The following is a 27375-nucleotide window of genomic DNA, read 5'->3' as shown; positions in this document are numbered from 1 at the left end:
CACCTTATTCTGCCTCCCATGCACAGAAGGTGCCTAGCAGGATGGGGTCTGGTCTAGGAAGTGCCCAGCAAATGGGGACATGGCCATAGCCAGTTCCTGGATTGATTAAATCAATCCATCCCCTCTAGGGAACAGCGCCGGCCTTATCTGTGGTGGGATTCAGCTGGTTCACACCACCAGTTCAGCAGAACCGATACCTGATTTTTTGTTAAGTTTGACAAACCAGTTGTTGAAATGGTACTTATAATCAGGGTTCTCTCTAAGGTGAGCACCTGGGCAGCTGTCCAATGTGGAAATCACATGTATGCATTCCTTACCATAGGTGAAAAAAAAAAATTGCAAGTGAGGACGCCAATCAATAAACAATATGGAAATATCTTAAATAACAGTATTATTGTTTTTTTGTCAGGTATTATTTAATATTTTTTCATTAATTTTTTTTTTTTTTGTATTTTTCTGAAGCTAGAAACGGGGAGAGACAGTCAGACAGACTCCCGCATGCACCCGACCAGGATCCACCCGGCATGCCCACCAGGGGGCGATGCTCTGCCCCTCCTGGGCGTCGCTCTGCCGCAACCAGAGCCACTCTAGCGCCTGGGGCAGAGGCCAAGGAGCCATCCCCAGTGCCCGAGCCATCTTTGCTCCAATGGAGCCTTGGCTGCGGGAGGGGAAGAGAGAGACAGAGAGGAAGGAGAGGGGGAGGGGTGGAGAAGCAGATGGGCGCTTCTCCTGTGTGCCCTGGCCGGGAATCGAACCCAGGACTTCTACACGCCAGGCCGATGCTCTACCACTGAACCAACCGGTCAGGGCTCATTAATATTTTAAAACTCATAATCTAGTTTTGTGTACCTTTTATTGTTCTTATTTAAGTATTAAATGCATGAAATAGTAAACTACCTTGCTGTATATCTCTTTTTTTATGCTTAAAATGGTCTTTAGGGCAGAGAACCAGTTGTTAAATTATTTGAATCCCACCACTGGGCAAGATCCTTATTCGGCTTAGACATTTGAACTTGGGGCTGGGCTGACAGGTTTGCCGTGCTTTCAAACACTCTAGGAATCCATGCCTGATTTGGGGGATCTGCGAATCCTGTCTTTTTTTTTTTTTTTTTTTTTTTGTGAATCCTGTCTTCCCGTAAAAAGGGTCCATGTGTTTTATCATTTCTCAAAATGTCGCTGACCCCAACTTAGTAAAGACTGACTTCGAGTCTAAATCCGTGGATCTCAGAAAGAGCCACAGGCTCTAAGTCTTATTCAGGGTGGCAGAGATGGTGTTATGCTGAAAGCTCAGAGCGGGGGAGCCCCCGGCTCAGGCAGGCTGCAGTCATCACGGAAACAGGCGTGTCAGCAGAGGTCGTGGCTGCAGGACAGGCGGAACCAGCTAGGACGCAGGGCCATGTGAGAGCTGCTGGTCCTAGCTATAGGGATGATCAGGTCAGAGCACTGGGCACGGCAGGCTAGGTCACAGTGACGCAAAGGCTTGTCTCTGTGCACATGGCCCGTGCCCCAGGATAGCTGCAGGCCAGGTGCAGGGGGAGGTTCAGCTTCCTTGATTTCATTTGGGGAAGGATAGGGGCTGGTAAGTCCTGACTCTCAGATCCTGGTTCCCTGGGGTGGCCGGAAGCCTGGCTTTGCTATGAGCATCAAGACTTGCTCAACTGTGCCAACCACCTGCTTCCCAACTCTGCTTCCCTCGGTCTCCATCCTCAGCAGGCTCTCCCACATAAATACACGTGTGAGACACAAATATATACACTATACTTAGCTATAATATATAATAACATATATTATACTTATGTATTTACATGTTTTACCAACACAATAGCATAGCTATAGTAATTCATGCTCCTGTTCTCTCTCTCTCTCTCTCTCTCTCTCTCTCTCTCTCTCTCTCACACACACACACACACACACACACACACACACAGTGTGCTGGAGGAAATATAGTACAAGGAGTTTGGTGTTGCTGGAACTTTGACTTGAGAAGAGACAGTGAGGGCTGAGGTGGGAGACATGAGCGGGGCCCCCTAGCGGTGGACCTTGAATGACATCCCAGGGAGTTTGAATCCACCTGTAAGTGACAGGGAGCCACCCAAGGGCTTTCAGAGGGAAGCGTGTGGTCCTATTAGCTGCTTCTAGAATGAGTTGGACTAGAGCAAATCTAAAGACAGAACAGGGAGGAGGGTCTGTCTCTAATTCCCAAAAGGATGTGATGGCTGGGGGCCCGGGGCATTAGTGTGGATGTGGAGGGGACAGCTGGGAGAGGTGAGAGGAAGCCAACCTGAGCCTGGGTGTGACAGTGAACAATCCAACCTGGGGAGCTGGACAGACTGCAGGCCAGCCCCGGACACAGGGAACCCGGGGAGAGGCGGGTTGGGGCTAGGGCAGGCGTTCAGTTGGACCGCAGGCAGTTGGAAGCATTCATGGAGAACCCTGAAGGTAATAAGACTTGGAGGAAGGTCTGGGCTGACACTCTGATTCAGTTATCAGTTACACAAGGAACAAAAGCCTGAAAAACAACACACACGGGGGCTGCGTGCGCTTGGACAGGTGCCAACACTACCTGGAACATCCTCCCTTCTCTGCCAAACTCTATTGAATGCTTCTTCCAGGAAACTTCTTCGAATGATCCCTTCCTATCATCCCTGAGGCTACGTGCCACCGGCTGGTGGGTCAGGGCAACAAGGGGCAGCTGAGGAGAAGGAGAAGGGTGGGGAGCGGACAAGGTCCTGGGTCTCTGTGTCATCTGTATTTTCCTACTTATTTTGGAGACAGGTAGGACCATTCATGAATTATTTTTTTTTTGTATTTTTTTGTATTTTTCCCAAGTTAGGAGCAGGGAAGCAGTCAGACAGACTCCTACATGTGCCTGGCAGGGATCCACCCTGCATGCCCACCAGGGGGCAATGCTCTGCCCATCTGTGGCGTTGCTCTACTGCAACTGGAGCCATTCTACTGCCTGAGGCAGAGGCCATGGAGCCATCCTCAGCGCCCAGGCCAACTTTGCTCCAATGGAGCCTTGGCTGCAGGAGGGGAAGAGAGAGACAGAGAGGAAGGAGGGGGGGAGGGGGGGAGAAGCAGATAGGTGCTTCTCCTGTGTGCCCTGGCTGGAAATTGAACCCGGGACTTCCACAGCAGAGCCGATGCTCTACCGCTGAGCCAACTGGCCAGGGCCTCATGAATTATTCTTAATGGCTCCAGGGGAGGCCTTTCCTATTGGAAGCAGCAGGCTCCTGCTTGGCTCCATGAAAATGATGTGAGTCCAAACGGTGCCACCTGCCTGGCAGATCCAGGGACGGCTTCCCGTGTTCCAGCTCCCGGGCCCATCTGCTCTCTGCAGCTACTGTTCCCAGCTTCTCCTCTTTATTTCCTCTCTGGCCTCTCCCATGCCTTTCCAGCATCTTCTTCCAGGGTGCTCCAGGGACTTGTATGTACAGTAATAACACCCCAAATTTATTGAGCATTTACTATGTGCCAGACACTGAGATAAGCACTTTGCCCTGTTGATCTTTCTGAACCCTCTCAACAGCTCTCTGAGCAGGGTAGAGTTATTATCCCTATTTTATTGGCAAGGAACAGGTGGGTCAAGCAACTTGATACGGAAGTAACAGAGCTGGGAGGTCAAGCAACTTGATACTGAAGTAACAGAGCTGAGATTTGAACTTGAGTGAGCCATCTGTCTCCAGAATCTACTCTCCTAACCGGTGACCGCTGCTACTTGTGATATCATCACGTTGACCCCACAGCTAGGAGAGGCATGGTTGGAACTCAAACCTGGGTCTGTAGGACGCCAGAGTCATCCTCCAGTCCATGATACTCTGTGCCTCCCAGGCCCTGATCACCCTCGCTGCCCACCTCATAGATCCCCGGGCCAGTGGCTGCTTGAAGCATCTCTAGGGTCAGATCTGGAGCATTCCATGCTGTGTCTGGGTGCCAGGCAGGCCTTGTGAGTGTAGGGGATAGTGACACCAACTTCCAAGGGGTGCTCTGGCTGTAGGTTCATTAACCCATAAGGGGATAGTTATTTTGATACAAAAACATGTGTGGTTCATTGGTCTGTAGGAGCAAGCATGTCTGTGGCCATATGTATGGATGCAAGAGCTACAGACAGGTGTATTCTGGGTTGGTTTGTTTTTATATATTTATGTGTGTGAGAATGTCTGAGAGGGGGGCATGCACATGCGTGTGTAAATGGTATGCCTGTGATATGTGTAAGAGATTATGGGGTCCCCCAAGGAAGGAGATTCTTCAGGGAGGAGCCAGCTCTATCTCCTGACTCGACCCTGGAGGACCAGGACAGATGGGTTCTACCTGCACAGGGACCTCCACGAAGCCTTGGACATTGGGCTCCAGAAATGAGTAAAACTGAATGATGAGCAGTTCCCCCCTGTTCCTGGTTCTCAAGTTGCAGAATGCTCACCAGGCACCATCTTTGGCTGAGTTGAGGGGACCCACAGGAAATAGAGCCTCGGATCCAATGTCTCAGCCAGCAAGATAGCCTCGTGCCTCCCCAACCTGTGCTCCGTCAATTCACTGAAACATGGTGGGTAAGGATGAAGGTGCAAAGTCAGGCCGACCGTGTGTACAGCCAGCTGCCCCAGCTCCTAGTCCTGCGAATGCAAGCAACTTAATCCCTCTGAGCCTCAGTTACCGCACCTGTAAAATGGGGCTGGTACCTACCTCCCAGTGTTGTTATGGGGATTGAATGAGACAGGAGTCAAGGTAAAGTTAGTCCAGAGAAACGGTCAGCAAGCAGCAGAGATGATGGTGAGAAAGAAGGTGAGGAGCAGGAGGGGTCACGGAGACCCTACTCAGGTGCAGTCAGATGCGCTTTTTACTCGGCGTCTTTTGTAGTCACTGTAGCCACTGTCCTTTGCAGAAGGTACAAGAAATAGAGGGGTGATGTGGACATAGATAAAAGTGAAGTGGTTGCCAGGGGCGGGGTGGGGGGAGTAAAGAGGGACCAATATATAGTGACGAAAAATGATTTGACTTTGGGTGATGGTTACACAACATAATCAACAGTTCAAATGCTATAGAGATGTTTACCTGAAACCTTTGTACTCTTATTGATTAATGCCACCCCTTTAAATTTAATTTTCTAAATAAAATTTCTTAAAAAAATAGAGGGATGGTGTTGGCTGGAAGCCTGACTTCAGTTCCTCCCCAGGCCTCTGTATCTGATTTTTCTAGAGAGCAGGAGCCCAGGGGTCTGGAGCTAGGGGAGTATTGTGCTTCTTCCAGTGAGACGCAGGTTAGACGGTCTCCCGCTCTAAAGAGAGAGATGGCTGGAAGAATGCTGGGAGCTCTGGACCTCGGACTGGGAGCCAGGCGAGGGCAATCGGGGGCCTGAGGCTGCGTAGTCTGCCAGGCTGGAGTTGGCAGGTGGGGTATCGCCACGGGCATCCCCAATGAAACCGGTGCTGAGAAGCAGCACTTCCCTACTGGCCAACAGGAGGTGGGGGAGGAAGTCCCCACCTTGGGGAGAGGACTGCAAACCCTGGGCTGGGCCCAGAGTGGGGCTCCCACCCTGGGAGAGGTGAGAGGGAAACTAACCTAAGCAAGGCCAGTGTGGGAACCCAGTGGGACAGCCCCACCGGCCGGGGAGAGGGTGACCCGCCTGGTGAGCAGCCTCCCTCAGGGTGACAAGTTCCTGCTGCCGGTCAGGACCCCCTGCCAAGCCGGGTCAGAGACTCCTCCTCTTGCAGGTCCTTTGCCAGGATTGGTTCAGGATGCAGAACTCTTACCTGCAGCTGAGAGGGGCTGGCCTGGCCACAAACCCCTAGAGGGCTAGGCCCACCAGGCCAGGGGTCATTCTGCCCAGCCAAACAGGAAACGTACCCTGTTATAAAAATGTACCCTGTCAGACGAAAAGAGAGAACCTATGCCTTTGCCTTCTGTAACATACACTGCGTTCACCCAGAAGTGTGAAGCTTACTCCCTCAGTGAGAATTGATCACACTCCCAAAAGCTACCAGTCACCTACCTCGGGCCATCCCAGGCCCCAGAAAAACATAGGTTCGGATGTGCCAAAAGTGGACTGTGCTTGTAAAAGCAATATATGTTAACCTGGAACGTTCTGTGTAAATGTCAACTGTCATTGCTATCATTGTTTTATGATAGCGATCATTAATTTACCTTGTCCTAGAATCCAGCATTTCCCAAAGTCTGTTCCGAAGAACAGTTCAGAATTTAATTGTTATGTCTTTCTTTTTTTTTTTTTTTTTTTTTTTTTGTTATTTTTCTGAAGCTGGAAACTGGGAGAGACAGTCAGACAGACTCCCGCATGCGCCCAACCGGGATCCACCCGGCACGCCTACCGGGGGCCACGCTCTGCCCACCAGGGGGCAATGCTCTGCCCCTCCGGGGCGTCGCTCTGTTGCAACCAGAGCCACTCTAGCGCCTGGGGCAGAGGCCAAGGAGCCATCCCCAGCGCCCGGGCCATCTTTGCTCCAATGGAGCCTCGGCTGCGGGAGGGGAAGAGAGAGACAGAGAGGAAGGAGAGGGGGAGGGGTGGAGAAGCAGATGAGTGCTTCTCCTGTGTGCCCTGGCCGGGAATCGAACCTGGGACTTCTGCACGCCAGGCCGACGCTCTACCACTGAGCCAACCAGCCAGGGCAATTGTTATTTCTAAGGGGAAAGGGGAAGTCCTGTAGTTAAATTTTTGGAGCTTCTGGATGAAGCAGGGTTAAATGTGTTTCTCGCCTGCAGAACCTCTCAGATCAGCTAACCTCCTGAGTATCGGTTTCTTCAAGAGGAGAGAATTTCTGCAGTATTTTTCTTTTCTTTTTAAAAAAATTTTTTTTGTGGACTTTATTGGGGTGTCATTGGTTAATAAAATTATATAGATTTCAGGTGTACAAGTCCATAATACATCATCTGTATGTTGTATTGTGTGTTCACCACCCCAAATCAAGTCTCCTTCCATCACCATTTATCCCGCTTCTACCTGCAGTATTTTTCAAAATTCCTTGACCCACTGAGTGTTTTCCTCATGGAGTGTGTTTCCCAGCCAGTGTTCTGTGGACGTACTCGAAAAACATTTCAAGACTCCATTCTGCAATTAATTAAGCTTAGCCCCCAACTGCCTTTTGAGCTGTTCCGTGCTTAGCACGGACAGCGTCTTGCAGTGTTTCCCACAGGGCCCTGCGGGTTCTCCACGCATTGCTCTGTCTAGACAAGAGGGAGACTCCCTGTGCCAGGGTGTGGTGGGGGCAGGGAGGGCTGACTGGGAGCAGCCGGCTCGGGGCTGGTGAGGTCAACAGAGACTGCATCATGGACACAGGGGCTGAGACATGCCAGGTTGGTTCAGCAGACCACACAGAGCTTCTCTGGAGAGTGCCCGGAGGAGGGGAGCCCAGCTCAGGGCTCCCCTGAATCCTGCTGCACTCTCACCTCCCAGGCTGTCCCAGTGGGGCTCTGCAGCTTCCTTCTCTGACGTTTCTCCTCTGACCCAAGGTGGAGTTCCTTACAGTCCAGCGAGCTCTCCCTTTACCCCGGAGAAATCCCCAGTTTCTGCAGAAACTGCAGTCACTGAAGAAGAGGAGGTTCCCCTCTGGGGCAGGGTTGCCAAAATTGGCAAATTAAAACATAGGATGCCCACTTAAATTTGAATTTCAAATTGTAAACAATTTTTGGTATAAGAACATCCTAAATATTGTGTGGGCTATACTTATGCTTCAGAACAGAAAAAAAAGTATTTCTGTTTCTCTGAAATTTGGATTTAACTGGGCAACCTGTTTGTCCATCGACAGTTCTGTTATGGGTCCTGGGATATTATCTGAGAGGTCCCGTTACGGGCGTGGCTCCTGAGGAATCACAGGTCAGAGAGAGGAGGCCATGGGGCGCCCTGGGTAGGAAGCATCAAGGAGAGGCCCTCTCCGCCAGTCCCCCCTCCCACCCGCCGGCTCTGCTGGCGGACATCGGATTGTCAGGATGGGGGAAAGACATCAACAGGGGGGCCCTTGGCTATGGGTTGGCATGCTGTCGTCTGGCAGGGAGAGGGACTGTGCAGGGGCCCAGAGCACTGACTCCATGCCAGCAACATAGCAAAACACAGACCCTGAAGCCTGCCTGGGAGGTCAAGGTGACCACCTGACAAAGGACACAGGCAGTGGGGTCAAATGGCTCGGTTTTTACCCCAGCCCTGATCCCAACCAGTGTGTGACCCTGGGTCAGAATTAGTCTTGCTGTTCCTTATTCCCAATCTCTTTTCTAAGGGACAGTCACCGTACCTCTGTCAGGGTCAGATGAAATACAAGAGTCCAGATAAAGCACTGAGTGGAGTGCAGGGCTCATATTAAACACCCGGAAGGGGACTATTACTATTATTACAACTAGCTGTGTGACTCTGCCGCTCTCTCAAGTCATCTCTTTTTGGTAAAATGGGGTTCACAAATACCAACCTAAAGAGTGGCTGCTATGAGGACTAAAATAAATCCTATTTTAATGGGAAAGAGCCAAGACTGAACACCTCTAATAAGCCCTTCCCTGCTGCCAGCACAGTGCCGCCTGCCCCAGGGTCAGATTGTGGGGGAAAGCAACTCCGCCTTTGATCTCAGTCCTCGGGCGCCAACTGCATGTCTTTCCCCGCCCCCTCCCTGTCCTCCGGGTTACCTTCTGTCCAGGACCCCCACCTGTGCAGCCCAGGCTCCTCACAGCCCCTTCCCATCTTGACCTCCAGCAAAAACAATTCTTCTCTGTTAGGGCAAGATGGGAGGTTCCTGAGATCTGAACTGTACGTTGATATAAACACATGGCTGAGTACTTCCTGATTCAGAGGGGCCAAACTCTGGCCCAGGGGCCAGAAGCTTATTTTGTAAGTAAAGCTGTATTTTTTTTTTAATTTTTTAAAATTTTATTTAGAAAATTAAATTTAACGGGGTGACATTGATCAATAAGAGTATAGTGGTTTCAGGTAAACATTTCTATCAATTGGAACTGTTGATTAGGTTGTATACCTATCACTCAAAGTCAAATCAGTTTCCGTCAGTGTATATGTGTCCCTCTTTGAGAGAGAGAGATCAATTTGTTGTTCCACTTATTTAAGCATTCGTTGGTTGATTGTTGTAGGTGCCCTGAGTGGGAATGGAACCCACAACCTTGGCATTTCGGGATGATGATGCTCTAACCAACTGAGCTACCCGGCCGGGACTATAAGTAAAGTTTTACTGGAACATGTATTGTCGTCAGCTGCTTGTGCACTATAGTTGTTGAGTCACTGGTAAAGCTGAGTCACTGCAACAGCGATGATATGGCCTTCGAGGACAAATGTATTTACTATATCTGGACTTTTACAGAAAATGTTTGAAGACCTTGCGCTAGTTAATTGCATATATGTATGTCATTTAACACATTCTAACAGGGCGCTTTCTTCCTGCTAGGCATTAAATCAAACACTAGATCTATAAGGAATGCAATGTCACTCCTGCCCCTCCAGGGAGTGTAGAGATGAAAATAGACACCTAAACAAACAATTACAAGCAGGTTCAGCTCCTGTTTGAAAGACAGGGTGTTATAAAAAGTAATGGATGAATGAATTGCAGTGTTGTATGAAAAGAGAAGGAATTGAAGTGAAGGTAAAACCCCAAAATGCCTTCATAAGTTGGGTGCCCAAAATCCAGTGTAAGGCATGGAATTGTGAGATTGCCCAAAATTCAGTGTAAGACATGGAATTGTGAGATTGCAAAACTAATGAAATGACCAGAAGGAGCCCCTAGAGAGTTAATGGGCTGGGAGTTCCAGGGTTCTGGGAACAAATTGTCAGTCACGTTATTCCCAAATTTACATTCTTTCAGAATATGCTATTGCAGGATTTTACAGTTTATACAAGACAACAGGGGTATCACGGAGGACTTCACAAAAGAAGATATGGTACATATATACTATGGAATACTATTCAGCCATAAGAAATGATGACATAGTATCATTTACAACAACAACAACATGGATGGACCTTGATAACATTATACTGAGTGAAATAAGTAAATCAGAAATAGCTAAGAACTGTATGATTCCATATATAGGAAGGACACAAAATTGAGACTCATGGACATAGATAAGAGTTATGCAGTGGTTACCAGGGGAGGGACAGGGAGGATAGGAAAGGGGTGAGGGAGGGGGAGGGGCATAAGGAGAAACAAATATAAGGTGATGGAGGATGATTTGACTTCGGGTGATGGGTATACAATATAATCGACTGTCCAAATGATGCGGAGATGTTTTCTCTAAAGCTATGTACTCTAGTTGACCAATGTCACCTTGTTAAATTTAATTGTCTAAATAAAAATAAAAATAAATAATAGGGAAAAAAAAGAATATTCTCATAATGAGGGCTTCACAGAGATAGTGACATTTCCGTGTGGTCTTGAAGGATGAGTAGGAGTTTGCCAGATAGAGAACTTAAGAGTAAAGCAAGGTACGCTTGGGGAGCCTGTGGTCTGGGATAGTGATGGTGGAGGGACAAGACGGGGAAGCGGGAGAGAAAACAGGCAGTGTCAGCAGGAGGCAGACCACAGGAGGATGGGGTGGCGGGAGCCGACGCTTGATTTATCCTGACAGCAATGGGAAGGTTCTCGAGGGTTCTTTTTGTTCCCTTTTATTTTTATTAATCTTTCAAATCATTATTTGTTCTTGTATCAATCATGCAAACAATCAGAAGGCCTGCTTCTGCGTGTGCCTTGGTGACAGGGAAGCCACTTTTGGCATGTATGTGCCTGACAGGTGAATAGGGCTGGACCGTGGCGAGTTTATCATTCTTGAACGTTCATTCTGGCATCAGTGGGGCAATGCATTGGAGGGGGGCAAAGCCAGCAGCAGGGACTTCAGAGTTGGGTGCAAAAGTCCAGGGGAAAAATGCCCAGGGTATTCAAATGAAAGGGAGGGATAGGGAGAGTGTGACTTATGGAGGACAGAGAAGTTCAAGGGAAGAGTTAGCCTTGCATCCAGCAGCCAAAGCCCTGCAACAGGAACGGAGGTGAACAGTACACAGCTCAGAGAGAGGGAAACCCAACCGAGCTAATGCCATGACTTATGTGAGTAGCTTACCATGAATTATTCCCAATCTCAGCTCTGCTTTGCAGTCACTGAATCTGAATTTCTGATTCAGTGTGTTTAGGGACAGGGTCCAGGCATCCGTATCCTTATAAAATACCCCACATGACTCTGATGCAAAATTGCAAACATGAGCCAAAAGAATGGGCTCACATTGGAGAGCTTATGTCCAACGATGGCCAGGGAGAGGCCTGCAAGACAGGACCCTGCAGCCTCATGGCTGCCATACTCCTGCAGAAGCCTTGGTGCCCCTGCCTTTGTTTGACTGACAGGTGGCAGGAAATTAACAGGACCAGGTGAGGTGGCAACTTGCCTGGTTGTCACCCTAAATCATCCCTACAAGGAGAACGGGTGTGAATCCCTTAGGGGGGTGTCTTAAGGTCCACCAGCCACCACGGACTCTGTGAGGAATGGTCAATGCAAGAATGGCCTAGCGGAGGCAGGAAGTACATGGGCTGAGCCCCCAGGCACTGCTGCAGAAACCTGGCTGTACCCTCCCGTGAGCTGTGCAGTCTTGGGAAAATGCCCCAACCTCTCTGGCAATCAATCATGCTTATCTCAACGAGGGATTATAATGGCCCCTCTTTTGATGGGTTGTCGGGAGGATTAAATAAGATCATTAAGTCATTTAATAAATTTTAATCGAAGTATTATTATACATCAGGCACTGTTCACAGAAGTGAACCAAATCAACCAGAAATATATCTGTTCCCATGGGGCTTCCATTCAGCAGGGTGAGAAAAACAACAAACAAATGAATATAGCAAAAACTATAACATGTCAGATGGGAGGAGAGGAAGTGGAGGCAGCGAGTATGGACAACTCTTTGGGGATGGATATGTGTACAAAGCACTCGACACTGAGGATGTGCAATAAATTATGTTTACAGGGCCAGACAGCTGCAAGTAAGGGATTGATCAAGATCAACGGAGGTTATGTGTGATGCAGAAGTGCCTGTCACAGTGTAGGTACTCGAAAGATAGTGTTTTTTTTTTTTCCTTTTTTCCATGGCCATGCCCACAATCCCTCGATCCCGCGCGCACACGCGCACCATCTCCTCTTTCCACGATCAGGGTCGTGGCAGACTAAATCCTTCTCCCTGAACCCTTCTTCCCAGCCATCCTGCAGCTTTGTATCAACCGTGTGGCCAAGGAGATGAAACAAGTTACTTGATGGAGATAAGAAATCAAAACATATGGAGGGTGCTTGTCCAGACAGCATAAACGGCTCTTCATTCTAATAGGGGAACCAAAGTCTCAAATTAAAAATAAAAGGAAGCAGGATGTAGCTTTTGCAGCTCCTCAGCCACAGAGGAGCTTCATTGTCATACAATCACTGGGAATATTATATGTTGATTGGCATGAGCCCGGCTTTGTAAAAGGGGCAAAATTCCCCACTGCTAATCTACAATGGAATTGTTCAATGTCAGGCACAGCTTTAATAATACTGTTCTGGGCTGCGTTGGATGTAAATACCCCACTCTTCATTTTGTGAGCAATCAAAGGGAAGTTCTGTAGACAGGAGAGCACGAACGGTTATAATGTCTGTGCCAAGAAACACACGGGCAAAATCGAAAAATCAAAGAACCGCGTGCCTTAGAAAGTCTTTGCTTTGTGGCTTATCTCCAATCTCCTCTGTCTGTCCAGCAAGTTGTGCATCAGACACATTACAAAAGACCGCACTTGAAATGCTTCCCCTGACATTATTAAAAAGTACAGGATCGGCAAATTGGACTGGAGAGAAAAAAAAATAAAAACAGGCTCTTAAATTTGGGCACTCAGATAATCTACCCTTTTGTCTTGTCACAGTGCCTAGAATGGTGAAGGAAGAAGAGGAACCCTTGTTTGTTAAGCACCCACTATGTGCTGGGCCCTTTGTCTCTGTCAGAAGCAGTATCACGTTCCAATTAGGAGTGCTGACTGCTGGAGGCAGAAAGACCTAGAGTCACCACCTAACTCTTTCAAAAAATCTTCTAGCTGTGTGGCCTTGGGCAAGTTACTTAAGCTCTCTGTGCTTCAGTTTTTCATCTGTAGAATGAGGATAATAGGCATCCCAGAGGATAGTTTTGAGGACTAAATAAACTTGTACCCCAGGGCCCAAAACATACCAGGCACTCAATAGCAGATAATATAAATCTAATTTTATTTAATCTGTACAATAGCCCCATTATAACTTGAATTGTGTCCCCACCAAAATATGTGAAAATACTAACCCCCTAGTATCTATGAATGTGACCTTATTTGGAAATAGAGTCTTTTTAGATGATGAAGTTAAGATGAGCCCAGTAGGGTGTGTTCTGACCCAATATGACTGGTGTCCTTATTAAAAAAAATGAAATTTGGACACAGAGACACAGGGAGAATGCCATGTGATGAGGTAGGGTTGGATGGTGCATTTACCAACCAAGGAGTGCCAAACGTTGCTAGAAAAACACCAGAAGCTAAGAAGAAACAAGGAAAGATTCCCCTACAAGTTTCAGAGAGATCCCAGCCCTGCCGACACCTTGATCTTGGACTTCCAGCCTCCAGAACTGAGAGACAAGAAGTATCTGCTGTTTTACTCCAGCCAGTTCACAGTAGTTTGTTACACAACCCTGGCAAACTAATACACCTCCGCCCTTGGAATAAAAGGTATCCTCATTTTAAGATGAAGAATGGAAGCCCAGAGAGGTAGTTTCTGTCTGAAGATCACTCAGCTCTAGGTAGACAAGCTGAGATTTGAATTGAGACCACTCTGAGCCCAACATTTGCTCTCTCTGTGATCGCTGTGCGGCCTCTCGGGAGCCCAGCTCAAGAAGAAAAGGGCAGTGTGGTTGGAAAGGAATTCCCCATTATTCACACCCAAGTCCTGGCGGAGGTGCCAGGTTAGAGTGGTCTGATTATGAACAGTTCATTAAGTAAAGAGCAGTGAGTGTTTGAGAGGGACTTTTTAAAAAGAATCGACTTTTATTTATAGTGACGTTCCAGTCATTAATTTTGAAGGAAGAAAGCCCAAAGCAGAAGCAGGTTCATTAAAAATTTGACATTGGTAATTTAATTAAATTGGGTGTTTACGTCCCGTTGCGGAAAATGAACCGTTAGTTCTACACGAGTTCTCAGCCCATTTCCCCAGGTTGGCTCCCTCCCCTCACCTTAGCTTGCTTTCTTCTCCAAATGTTTACCTGACCTGCTGCTCCTGCCCCAGTGTGTGTGTGTGTGTGGGGGGGGTGCACATGCATGCGCCCATGTGTGCACACACACGCACATGCACACACATCACAGTCACTGCCTCTGCTGCAAGCCAGTAGCCCGAGATCATGGGAAATGCAGCCAAGCTGGCAAGAGGATCATGGGAAACACCATGGAAGCCAACAGCCAATCATGGGAAATGCCAAGGAAACCGGCAGCATGGGATGATGGGAAATGCCAAGCTGGGCTAATGAGCAGGTTGGTTGAGGTAGAGAATGGACAAGGCCCTTCCTTAGGATAAATCCCAAAAACATAAGCCTCTTCAGGGCAGGGACCCCCTTGGCCTGATGCACCACTATAGTCATAGCTCCAAGCACAGTAGGCCCACAATAAATTTTAGTTACATGAAGGAATTAATATATAAATGAGTAACTCTCCAAACAACTAATTAATGAACACACAAATGTGATCCTACAAGTGCCAGGCACTGGGTTAGACTCCTAGGATACACCCAGGGACCAGGCAAGGCCCCACCCCTCTGACCTTATAGCCCAAGGGGAAAATAGCAACTGCCATTTTTTGAACACCTGTTTTGTGCTGGGCATGGTGCCAGGCATGTATCATTTATTATCAGTAACCTTCTTAACCACTAGATATTACTGTCCCCCTTTCTCAGTTGAGGAAACTAGGGCTCAGAGAGGCCACATGACTGAAGACAGTAAGAGCGCTTGGTTTCAAACACAAATCAAGCTGTTTCCAAAGTCTGGCCTTTCTCTCTACACCACTGTATTTTTAACTGCGGGTCTGTGTACCAGTCACAGTCCACCAGAACTTTCGGGCTGGTCTGCAAAAGAGTGAACCACCCTGCTGTTGTATGAAGATTGTAGCTGATCTTAGTCGAATTCGTTTATGCTCAGGGCGATTGCCACTTATCAGCCTGTATCATCGATGACCATACTATTGAGGTTGTCTTAGACAGCTTTGGAACTTGTAGGCTCTTGCGAACAACCTTTTGCACCGTGCAGAGCATTTACAGATCATGCGCAGAAAGCACTTGGTCAAACTTATGCATTATTTAGTGCACCATACGTGTGGAGTTTGGAAATCAAGCACCAGCTTGTACCATGTTGCATAAAACTTCATTCGCTGTGCGTTTCCATTTCTGGGCGGCTAGATCATCAGCCCCCAAGTGTCAAAAGGCTGAAAACCACTTCTCTATACCAAGCCGTCTCCTCCTGGAAAGAGGAGAAGAAGGAGGGAAAGCCTTCTTTCTGCAGGCTCTGAGACCATCGGGGTCCACAGAGGGGGTCCTGCCAGGATGTTCCTGGCAATGTGGGCAGAAAGAGGGGTACTGCAAGGGCCTGGGAAGCCTTTAGAATCTGGGCCGGCCATATCCACTTTGCCTTTATTCCTCCTCATTGCCCCTCCCCCCACCTCTCACTCCAGGCTCCCTGAGCTCTGAGGTTCTCTCTAGAGTCAAGGCCTTTGCACATGACGAGTTCTTCTTCCTAGAACACTCTGGCCTAGCTGGTACTTCTTATTATTAATATCTTAGGGTTCAGTATGGTTGCCACCTATTCCAGGTAGCCGTCTGTGATTACCCACACTGGTCTTGGTCCGTGCCTGGTCCCCATCTCATCATAACACGTAGCATACATACCTTTATCCGCACACATCTTCCAGTGAACTGGGAATATAGATTCACTTACGTTGTATAAACATTTACTGTATGCCAGACTCTGTCCCCTGCACTGTACGTACTTCCATTCACTTAATTCTCACAGTAACCCCATGAGGGAGGAAGGGACTGTTGTGATCACTGCCTTACACATGGGGAAACTGAGGCACAGAGACATTGAAAGGCTTGCTCAAGGTCCCACAAGTAGTAAGCCATTGGGCAGGGATCAAACCTAAGCACCGTGGTTCTCGGGTCTGTACTCAATCAACACCAGCCTGTTCTCTGGCCCAATAAGTCATCGCCAGGTGGATTCATGGAGAGGTATTGGAGTGGGAGTCTGTATGTGTCTGTGTCCCTTCGCCTTTGCCTTTTGAGGACATCCTGGGATGATTTTTAGGGCACAGGCAGGTCCAATTCTGGGGAGAGAGGCAGAGGGTAGGGGGAGTTGAGTCAGGTACTCCCTCCTGATTGGTGGGTCGTGATACCCTCTCACCCTCACCAAGACTGTTTCCTCTGGTGACGAGAACACCCTTGCACCTGGTGGCATGCCCTTATCTCAGGTCGCACACTGTACACCGTATTCTCCAGCTCCCCATTTTCTGCTTTAAACGGGTCAGTTGGATCAGAACTCAAGGCTCTTGTCATCCCAGCTCACTGCCTAATCCAGCACTAATCACCCTTTCAACTCCCCAAAATCTCCTGGTCCAAAGTACCCCTCTCGCTGCCAGGACAGACACACATGAAATAACCACGCTGGGTTTAGTGAGCACCTGCTCCATGCTCCGTGTCCCCTCCGTGCTGTCTGCGGGAAGAAGTAGGGAGTCTGAAATCAGAGCAACCAAACCCAAGAGGCTACAGGGATTTCCCTGGGGCATTGTAATGCCTGTGGCCGAGGCTGGGCAGGTTCCCACTGAATTTCAGGCAGATGGTAGAGAAACTGCAGAGCCAGAAAGCATTGGACTATTCCCATTTAATAGTCTTGCAAATGGCGGACAAGCAAACAGGCAGGGAAAACCACTTCTCACTGCAGCAGGAAAACAAACAGCACAAACACTCCTCACAGGGCGGGCAGGCAATCCTCAATTCGTGCTGAGGACAAGCAACCATAGCCCGGCCTACATGGACTATACACATGTGGTACTGACATGTGCTCACACACTCATCAAGCAAAGTACAAGCAAGCAAGCCTAACACATCTGTTTTCCCAACAGGCATCTTGAGTGATGGATCCAGGGCTGTGGGGGAGAAAAGGCAGGAAGCTGGATGTTCACTTATAGAGCGCAGGTGTGGCTCCTCCTTAGCACGTGACCTCAGAGTATTCAGGGACGAGGCAGCCTTGAGAGGCCCAGCTCCTTCCCACAGGAGAAAGGAGACAGACGGGAGGGGGTGTGCCTAGGGAGGAGTGGTGTGGAGCAGAGTGACGGGGCTGGAGCCCAACTCACAAGCTGCCTGTCTCTCCCTCTCTGCCTAGTGCTACCGAGCCACACGTGTGGGAACCCTGGGCGGCTGCCCAACGGCATCCAGCAGGGCTCAACCTTCAACCTGGGCGACAAGGTCCGCTACAGCTGCAACCCCGGCTTCTTCCTGGAGGGCCACGCCGTGCTCACCTGCCACGCTAGCTCCGAGAACAGTGCCACATGGGACTTCCCCCTGCCCTCCTGCAGAGGTAGGTGGCCAGACAGGGTGCTGCGGGCGGGTGGCGATTAGGAGGGAATGCTGGGGCTTTCAGAGAGACCCAGTCTCTAGTGGGGAGGCAGCAGTGTTCACGCCAGCAGATCGAGGGGTATTAACTCTGGAGAAACCATGTCCGGGGGACACTGAGGGTCCTCGGGGTCCCCAGGTATTCTAGGGTCTTCTCACCTTCACCTGACCCCCTCAGGTGTGCACTCTCTCAACCTCCTTCCCCTACAGCATCAGACGTATTTTTCACCAGTCTGCCCTCCCCTCCTGTCCTCCTGTCTCAGAAGAGACACGGTTTCCCTGCCCAGTGCAGACTGCCTGCTCTGCACGTGGCTGTCTCCCAGCCCCGTTTCCTACAGACCTCACCCTGACAAGTTCACGCTTTTCTCCTTCCTATAAATCCAGCCTCTCTTCCTACTGGGTCCTCCTCTCAGTCTCCAAATGTGCTCAAAACCTCTTTACCCCAACAGTCACCCTGCCCCCCCCCCCAAATCCTACCTTTCTTCAGCGCTACATCGGCCTCAGCTGCCAGCTAGGGTGACCGACTTGTTCCTGGCTTCCCCAGGTCCTTCCCATTTTTAGTCCTTAACCTGCTTCTTATCGGATGATAAAAACAACACATGATCACTTTTAAATAACCTTAGAAAATACCAAAGAGAATGAAGAAGACACAAAATGTACCTGCTTTAACCACGATGCCCATGCATTTCCTTTCCTTTTCCTTTCAGTACATATTGCTCAGAAGCGTATATTATGAATATGTACGTAATTAAGGTTATAACACACAGACATATTTTTTTATCCACCTTTTAAAAACTGACAGCGCGCAGGGCGGGGCTTCCCTGTTCCACCAGAAATGCCCGGCATCCTGAAAGCTCCGTGCAGCCTGTCTCTCCTCCTCACCTCCCATTACTGCGGGCTGGCCTCTGCCCCCAATATTCCGCATCTTGTTGCCAAAGCGGATGGGAATTATGTCGGCCCCGTATAGTCTTTGACCTGTCAACTGCCTTCGCGCTGTTGACCACTCGTTGCTTCTTGAAATTCTCCTCTTTAAGTTCTGTGGATCCCAGAACACACTGGAGCCGGGAAGATCATTTCAAGGAGTCGAGAAATGATTGAAACACGTCGCTTCCCTTAGGTTCCAATTTTACCTTTCTCTTTGAGGAAGACCTTCTGTAATGACCCCCCGCCTGTGCACCTGCCCTTTGTACTGTCTGCACCTGGGATGGACGATACGTGGCATGTATGTCTCTTCCCCATTCTTCCCACTCCAATGCAGACAAAACAAATTGATTGTAGCACCCTTTCTGCTGGAGTCCAGACACAGCTGTCACTTCCTTTCCAAACAAGCAAGCCACAACCAATCAATCTGAGCTGCCCCTTGACTCCATGTTTCTTTAGCCCTCCTCAACCAACAGTCCCAGCCTTGGCCACGTTGGTCCTTCTTGGTGGGGCCCGAGGGAACCGGAGTCTCTGTTCTTGCCTTCCTAAGTCCCTGCCTCTGACGTCCCATTTCTCACGTGGGGCATGCCCCTCTTCATGTGATTTGTATCAGGAATGGCCAAACCAATAACGTAATTGATACCAGGAATGGCCAAACCAGTTACGTAATTGATACCAGGAATGGCCAAACCAATCAGGCCCCTACCTACAGGTGTGTGGCCCTGAGTGTCTTTACCCTGGCCTGAAGCTGCACTCTCCACCCTTCTTTATAGCTTTGGTGCCCTCCCCCTGCCCAAGGGATGCCACAGTTTAACAGACCGACTTTCCTTCCAAGGAGGGGTGTCAGAGTTGTGACATGATAATAAAAAAACATGGTGGTAAATGACTATTTAAGCTCTAAAACAAAACCCAACAGTTCTCTTCCTTTTTTATAGCGCTATAAATATCCTACGCTGTTCATCAACGTGGTAAAACAAAAGTGGCGCAAGAGACAGCAGGGCTGTCGCCCAGTCCCGCGTGACGTATAATTCGCATCAACGTCCCACCCTGATGTGGAGCAAACCCCTGTCCCTCTCAGAACCTTCGGGAAGCTTTGTCAGCTTTAGCTTTTTCTTGCCCTGGAACTCACTGCCGGGCCTCACCTCTTTGGGTTCTGCTTTGCCAACTTAGTTTAGGAACTTGGCCCATTTTTTGGCACACTTCTCCTCCCCCCCCCAAAAAAAAGAAAACAAACCCACTAACAAAGGAGCTTGCGTGTAGCACAGCCATTGTGGAAGGTGGGTGGCAGTGCGGGCAGTGTGGCTCTGAGCAACACCAAGAGCTCAGAATGGAAGTGTGGGCCCCCGGGAGCCTCCGTATCTTTTGGCCCCTTCTCCCTGGAAGCTTCTCCTTGGCTTCTTTCTGTCTCATCAGGCCCCGGCTTGCCCAGTGGTGTGCGTTACACCATCTCTTTTTTCTCCAGCTTCTTCCACTCGGCAGCCTCCTGACCTTGGCGCCATTTGGGGATTTCTGTAGACTTGTAAGGCACGGGAGTTCGGCTGTCCATCAGCTTTGCCGTCTCCTTACAAGCTGATGTCTCCCCTCCCCACGGAAGCTATTCAGGCATAGGGTGGTGTTTTCCTGCACGAAGAGGGCTCCCACCTGAAAGAGACTCTAGGACTGGCTGTTAAAATACCTGCTTTGTTAACTCACTAGAGAGAGACAAGTGATGAGGGCCATGCTTGGAGGTCTTCTTTCGCCCGCTTGATTCAGGGCCCCGCGGTCCAGTGTCTGTGCGGCCAGGCCAGGGGGCAGTGAGGACTGGCCTCTCGGTGGGACAGAGCGGGCTGGGATGAGGCAGCTCCCCCAGCATTTACATCACAACAGTGATTTGTGGACACAGGGCACCTTTGTGGGGCACAACTTTTTCCCAAGTCTCTCTGATTCTTTCAGCCTCTCAGACAATGGTGACTCTTCTTAAATATGTGGCTTCTTCTTTATAAACTTCCTGTGTCTCTTAGAAATTCTCACCCACTGCATGGCTTCTAATTGTTGTTTGGGGCAACTCTTTGGTTTCTACCCTTACCCCTGTCCTAAGCTTCAAGCCCATACGGGGATCAAACGCTACTGCACCCCTCCCTAGAGTGCGCCTCAAACGCGCATGTCCGAAACCTAACTTCTGTTTTCCCAAACCTGCACTTTCTGCTGCCTTTCCCAGCTCAGGGAAGGGCGCACAGGCCAAGGTGGCCCAGCCAGACACCCCAGGGGGGGCACCTCACACTCCTCACCTTTGCTCCCTGCCTCAGTCACCATGTCCTGATGAATCTCCTTCCTCACTAGCCCTCTCCTCCCTCCTCTGCCACCGATCAGGGGGCCCTGGCTGGTGCCAGCCCGGGGCCTCTCCTCGCTCCCCTGTGTCGCCGCACAGCGTCCCTCTCCGGGCAGCTGTCCTCCAGTCCGCCACCACACACCCCCAGCGCGTTCCTCACTGCTGGTGGGGACTTGCTAAGACACAGATGTGACAGCATGACTCGCTGCTTAGAATCCTGCCAGTGGGTCTTCATCGCGGACAGGGTCAAGTTCAGCTTCCTTAGCATGGAGCCCATGGCCCTTCCGGAAACAGTCCCAGGCCGACAGTTCTACGTCCCGTCTGAGTAACTGCAGCCGCAGCTGAGAACCCCCCTCCCGGAACACCAGGGGAGCCAGCTGAGAATGTCAAGTCTCGGAGCTCAGAAGGGCTTCCTGAGGCCCGAGGGGGCTGCGATGTGGCTCTCCTGCCCTGCGCCCACAGTGCCTCCCCCGCCCCTGTGCTTCAAGTCCATTTCTCTCTTCTCATTCGCCACAAGCTGCAAGAATAGCCCCAGAAACACCCGCAGTAATGTCAGTGGTCTCCTGAAAGTGATTTTGTAAACTGCCCTTTCTTAGGAGGCCGAGCTAGACGGGAGCCGAGGGGCTCCCTGTGCACCGTGCCAGGAGCCGCGGTCGAGGCAGAGTTAACGGGCTCATACTCGGGAAGTATTACAGCCTTTTGGCCTTCCTTCCTCTTGTGTAGAACTCTCAAGGGCTGGCATCTATGAGTGGATAAACCTCATGCATGGGGCAGTGATCCATAAATATTTGCCGAATGAACGGTGGCTGGATGTGTCTAATTCACCATCAGGATCATGTTAGACATAGAGCCCCAAAGGGAAATGGATGGCCTGAGGTAGCCCACCTGCCTAGGAGCTCTGAGTGACACAAGGTCTTTGAATCCAAGGCTTCCAGGGGCAGGTTGGAGGACTGTGTGCCTCTTCTTCGCACAGGAAATGGCATGTGCCCTGCTGAAAGGTGGGCTCAGTCTGGGGACACAGCTCAGACTAAGAGGGAATAGAGACTAGCTGGGACCAGGGGGCAGAGCAGGTGGGAGGCTGACCTCCAAGGAGGCCCATCCCAAGGCCCATAGAGGCTCGGTCCAGCAGGCAGAGGGAAGGCTACAGGGCCTGTGACCACCCTCTGTGTCGCTCTGTGTCCCTTTTCAAAAGCAGAGGTCCCTGGGAGGCACTGAGCTCTGTGATTCACAAGACAGTAGACCCTGGATTTCAGCAACCGGCCTCTAGGCTTGGGAGGGAAATTGGCCCTGGATCAAAGAGGACCGCATATGGAAGGAACAGCGTTCAGATGTGCTGGGGGCTGAGAGGCAGATGGTGGGAAGAAAGCCTGAGCAAGAAATGCTTGGCCTCTGAGGTTCCAGCCAAATGCTGCAGGCTGCCACCAGACCCAGGGAGACAGGCAAGGGGTCTGCAGAAGCCTAGGCTGCAAGTGCTGAGCAGCATTCCAAATATCCTGGCCCCGGGCGAGGCACCTGTGGAATGTGAAACAGAAGAAGTATGTGGGCGTGGAAGAGCAGGGGGTCAGAGAGGCCTGAGTTCAACCCTAGCAATGCCGGCTCTGAACTGGGGTTGCCGATGTACTGCTGAAACACCTCTGAGTTTTAAAGTGGGGGCCTGTGTCACGGCCTTACAGGATGGATTGCTTATTCATTCACTCAGGATTCAACAACGTTTTATTGAGTGCCTACTATGTGCCAGCCAGTCATTGATTGACTCACTATACTCAGAATGCCTATCAGACCAAACTCCATGACCCCACTGAGTTTATGTTCTAGCAGCGAGGAGGCAGAAGACGGAAACCATATAAACACATTTCAGGTCACGATAGGAGCCAGGAGGGAAATAATGTAGCTAGTGACCAGGAAGTCTACTTTAGATGGCACTGTCTCAGGAGAGGACTCTGAGGGGGCAGCGTGTGAACTGAGTTCTCTTTTTAGATTTATTTTTTATTGATTTATTTTTTTTTTAGAGAAAGGAGAGAGAGAGAGGAGAAGTAGGAAGCATCAACTCGTAGTAGTGGCTTCCTGTACGTGCCTTGACTGGGCAAGTCCAAGGCAACCTCAGCGTTCCAAGTTGACATTTTATACACTGTGCCACCACAGGTCTGCTGTGAACTGAGTTCTAAAGGACAAGAAGGAGCTTGTTATAGGAAGACCTTGAAAAAAGGCATTTCTGACCAAAGGAACAACTGGTGCAAAGGCCCTGAGGCAAGAAAGAGCCTAACACGTTAGAGGAATAGAAAACAGGCCCATGTAGTAAAGTAGAGCGGGGTTGGGGGAGGGGGGTAGAGAGAATGGGGCTGTGATGAAGCAGGGTAAGAAGTTTGGATTCGGTCCAACTACTACATTGAGGAGGAGCCAGGGAAGAGTTTTAAGCAGAGCTATGGTACAATTTATCTTAACTTTTTAAAGGATCACTTTGGATGCTAGAAGGGAGAAGGATTGTCGTTGGCAAGAGTCACGACTGGGAGACCAGTTAGGAGGTAGCTGGTTTCAGGCATGGAGGCTGGAGGTGGTGGTCTTGGTGGAGCGTGGCCATGGTGAAGACGGATGAAAGGGGAGAGACTGAGGCCGTGGCTTGGGGACACAGCTGACAGTCTTGCTGGTGGATTGGATGTAGGTGCTGATGGAATGAAGGGTCCAGGTTGACTCCTAAGCTCTTTCTGGAGAGCTGGCCAGGTGGGGATGCCGGTGACCGAGATGAGGATGACTGGGACAGGGAGCAGGAAGTGTGCACCCAGAGGGGAGTCAAGAGAGCTTCTGTTGTCCAGCTACAGTTTGAGATGCCTGTGAGACGTCCAAGTTGGGGGTGTTGATACTGTGGCCGGGGGCAGTTCTGAGCTAGAAAGAGATCGGGAGGGGCCCGACCTGTTGGCTCAGCGGTAGAGCATTGGCCTGGTGTGCGGGGGGACCCAGGTTCGATTCCCGGCCAGGGCACATAGGAGAAGCGCCCATTTGCTTCTCCACCCCCCCCCCTTCCTCTCTGTCTCTCTCTTCCCCTCCCGCAGCCAAGGCTCCATTGGAGCAAAGATGGCCCGGGCGCTGGGGATGGCTCCTTGGCCTCTGCCCCAGGAGCTAGAGTGGCTCTGGTCGCAACAGAGCATCGCCCCCTGGTGGGCAGAGCTCTGCCCCTGGTGGGCGTACCGGGTGGATCCCTGTCGGGCGCATGTGGGAGTCTGTCTGACTGTCTCTCCCCGTTTCCAGCTTCAGAAAAATACAAAAAAAAAAAAAAAGAAAGAAAGAGATCGGGAGGGGGCTAAGAGGCCCGAGGTGGTGATGTAGATAGCAAAGGGGGTCTGGGCACCACGCACCGCACACTGGGCTCCACTGTGCTGATCAGATTAACACGCAGAAAGCACCACATAGATGCCAGTGCAGTGCAGACCTTGAGCATGAGGCCTTGGGATGGACCACAGCTCCCAGATACTCCCACTGGGATCACTAGTCCTTCTCTCACCTTTGCCGTCACCATTACTAGCAGAACCGTTCAGAATATGGCTCTGGAGTCCGATGCCTTCAATTCAAATCCTGGCCTTGCAACTCACACCCACTAGCGGAGTGACTTTGGGTGAGTTGCTCAGCCTCTCTGTGCCCCAGTCTTCTCATCTGTAAATGAGAATAATAGGAGTACTTAACTCATAAGGTGGCAATGAGCTCGAGTTGATAAATGCCAAGCCCACAGCAGAGGGCCTTGCTCATGCTAATGACTCCGGGAGAGCTAGCTATTGTTTAATTCCTACTGCCACAGGGACTGCTGGCTGGCATTTATCAAGAACTGTGTGCCAGACATTGCATCGCCTAACTTAATTCTCACAAAAACCCTAGGAGGTTAAGATATTGTTATCCCGCATGGCAGGTGAGAGAACAGAGACCCTGAGAAGTGAGGTGTTTTGCCTGTGAGCACACAGCTGGAGGATAGTGGAGCCAGGATTTCACCTTAAGTCCGTGTGCCTGTCAGCCATGGTCTTGACCGCCACTGTTTACTGCAGGCAAGAGCAATGTCCCGTGACCCATGGCTAGAGACTCACGATGACACCTTTGCCTCTGGAGCTCCTCCAGTTTGATGGTCCAAAGCCTGCGAGCTCGGTACTTTTGTAGGTGCATCCCCTGCATGGGTCTGCCGGGTCAGGGATCACCTGGTCTCCCGTGGTTCCCCCCTTGACCTTCTCTCTAATCTGCCCTGTGAGCTCTGTAGGCGAGAAACTGCAGAGAAAGGGCCTGAGTGGTTCTACGGAGCAGATGCTGCTTCACGGTGGGGCTAGGGGCTGCCAGGGGCTACTTTCATTCTTAGAAAGAATTCTAACCCAAGGCCCTAGACAGGTGGCTCAGTGGATAGAGAGGGTTATCTCAGCGCCCTGAGGTGGTGGGTTTGATTCCTGGTCAGGGCACATACGAGAAGCAACCAATGAGTGCACAACTAGGTAGAATAACCAAGTGGAACAATAGGTTGATGCTCTATCTATCTATCTATCTATCTATCTATCTATCTATCTATCTATCATCTATCTATCTATCTTCCTTCCTCTCTCTTAAATCAATGGGGAAAAAATATTCTAACCCAAGACTCCCCCACCTCCAGCAGCACAAAGCCCCTTCCTCTGGCCCCTCAGGCGGAGCAGAGGGGGGCAGGAGACTTCTCACACCTGGGAAGCCCCCTCCGGGCTGGTGCCTCCAGGAGCCTGCTCTAGCTCATCTGGGGGACGTCAGCGCAGTGGCCGAGAACAAGGCCTAAGAGACCGAAAATAGGCGGCAACAGTGTGGGTCTGGAGGCAGAGTGTCCTGGATTCAAATCCCACCTGCAGTAGCTGTAATCACATGTAATCACAGGCAGGTCTCCTTGTCTGTCAAATTTGGGTAATCCAGAACCCATCTCTTAGAGCAGTTTGAGGATTAAATGAGAGCATGCAGGTGAAGCAGTTAGCCCAAGCCTGGCCTATAACGAGAGCAGAACAAAGAATAGGTGTGTGACTGAACACCACGTCTTGTCTACACTCATCCCCTCCGAGGGCGGCGGGTATGGAGTTGAGTGGTCCCCCCCAATCTACAGTTTTGCTCTCACCTGTTTCAGTTACCTGTGGCCAACTGCAGCCTGAAAAGAGTAAATGGGAGAGTCCAGAAATAAACAATTCGCACGTTTTCAGTTGCACGCGGTCCCAGTGCCTCACTTCCTGTCATCACGTAGGCACACTGTCATCTCATCCCAAGAAGGGTGACACAGGACAATCGATATTTTGAGAAGAGAGAGAGACCACATTCACATAACTTTTATTTCAGTATATTGTGATAAATGTCCCATTTTATTATTATTGTTGTCGATCTCTTACTGTGCCTAACGTATAAATCATACTTTAGGTGTGTAGGCACAGGCAATAACAGTTTATAGAGGGTTCAGTACTATCCGCAGTTTCAGGCATCCACTGGGGGTTTGGAAGATATCCCTCATGGGTGAGGGAGGACGACTGTATCTATGGAAGGAGGCTGCTGGTGGCAGAAGTAGTGATGCTCTCAGGCAATTGACAACTTCTTAATTTTAAGAAGGGGAGCCCTTGCTAGAACCACGGATAGAGGGACAAAAGCCAGAACCTCAAAAGAGGGGACTGATGAGGTTGTGCAGGTCACTGGGGCCCCAGGAGGGACACTGGGCTACACAGTGCAAGAACAGTGGGAGCACGGTGGCTTGTGGGGCCTCGTACCCTGGCTGTGGCAGCCTTGCAGAGTTAGCAGGTGGGGGCTCCTTACAAATCCCCAGGGCCAAATGGGATTTTTATTTCCTTAGGCACTGAGTAGCCCTGAAGAGGGAGGATGTGGACAGAAGCCCAGTGCTGAGGACCCCATGTCTTCTGGGCATCCGAGAGAGTGCAGTCGAGTTGGAAGTGGGGAGAATTGGATGCCGGTTCCTCCGTCCCTCCCTGAAATTTGTGAGCCATTCGAGTGTCCACAGATGTCAAAGGGGGCTGAGGGATAGTTGCCTAAAATTATAGTTAATTGAAGAGATTTCAGTGAAACTTGGAGTCGACCATAAATAAAGCCATAAACGCAAAAAGGAAACTATCAACTTAACACACCTACATTTTAGAATATACATGACTTACCGGCGGTGCAGACTGCCCATTGCCTAAGCAGGAGAAAGTATAAATTAATATTTTAGGACAGTGGAGTCAGCTGAAGGTTATATTTTATAACTCTAAAGTTGTAACCATGAAATATGATGCCTTATTTAAAGTGTGAAAAAAAAATCTTCAAACAACTTTTATAGCATCTTCAATCAATACAGGACAGTGCGGGAACAAGGGTGTCAGGGGAGTGTGAGAGCAGAGATGATTCACACGGCACAGGTGCCACCTTCAGGGTACATGGGTGGCTCTGGCCAGAGGGTCTCACTTCCGGTGTCCTCAGCTCTAGCGTGGTCTAGGAGGCGTTACTAAAATTAGGAAGTCTGAAGCTCTGATGGCTTACCAAGCAGGAAGGTGTGGTCTAGTTGAGGAAACCACAGTTCTGGTGCCAGAGAG

The 27375-nt window shown here is 50.0% G+C and overlaps 1 protein-coding gene across 1 annotated transcript in view; it reads left to right on the top strand.

The window, feature by feature from the left end:
* Positions 1 to 27375, top strand: part of CSMD2 (CUB and Sushi multiple domains 2) — a 597382-nt gene that overhangs the window by 180045 nt on the left and 389962 nt on the right. Inside the window, exon 4 of the mRNA XM_066375796.1 lies at positions 17369 to 17563. Coding sequence (XP_066231893.1) covers positions 17369 to 17563 — 195 coding nt within the window. The remainder of the gene's footprint in view (positions 1 to 17368; positions 17564 to 27375) is intronic.

Source organism: Saccopteryx leptura, chromosome 3 (assembly GCF_036850995.1).
Source record: "Saccopteryx leptura isolate mSacLep1 chromosome 3, mSacLep1_pri_phased_curated, whole genome shotgun sequence".
In the NCBI taxonomy this organism is placed as follows: domain Eukaryota; kingdom Metazoa; phylum Chordata; class Mammalia; order Chiroptera; family Emballonuridae; genus Saccopteryx; species Saccopteryx leptura.
The sequence above is the reverse complement of the archived record's forward strand: the minus strand, read 5'-3'. Positions and strand labels throughout refer to the sequence as shown.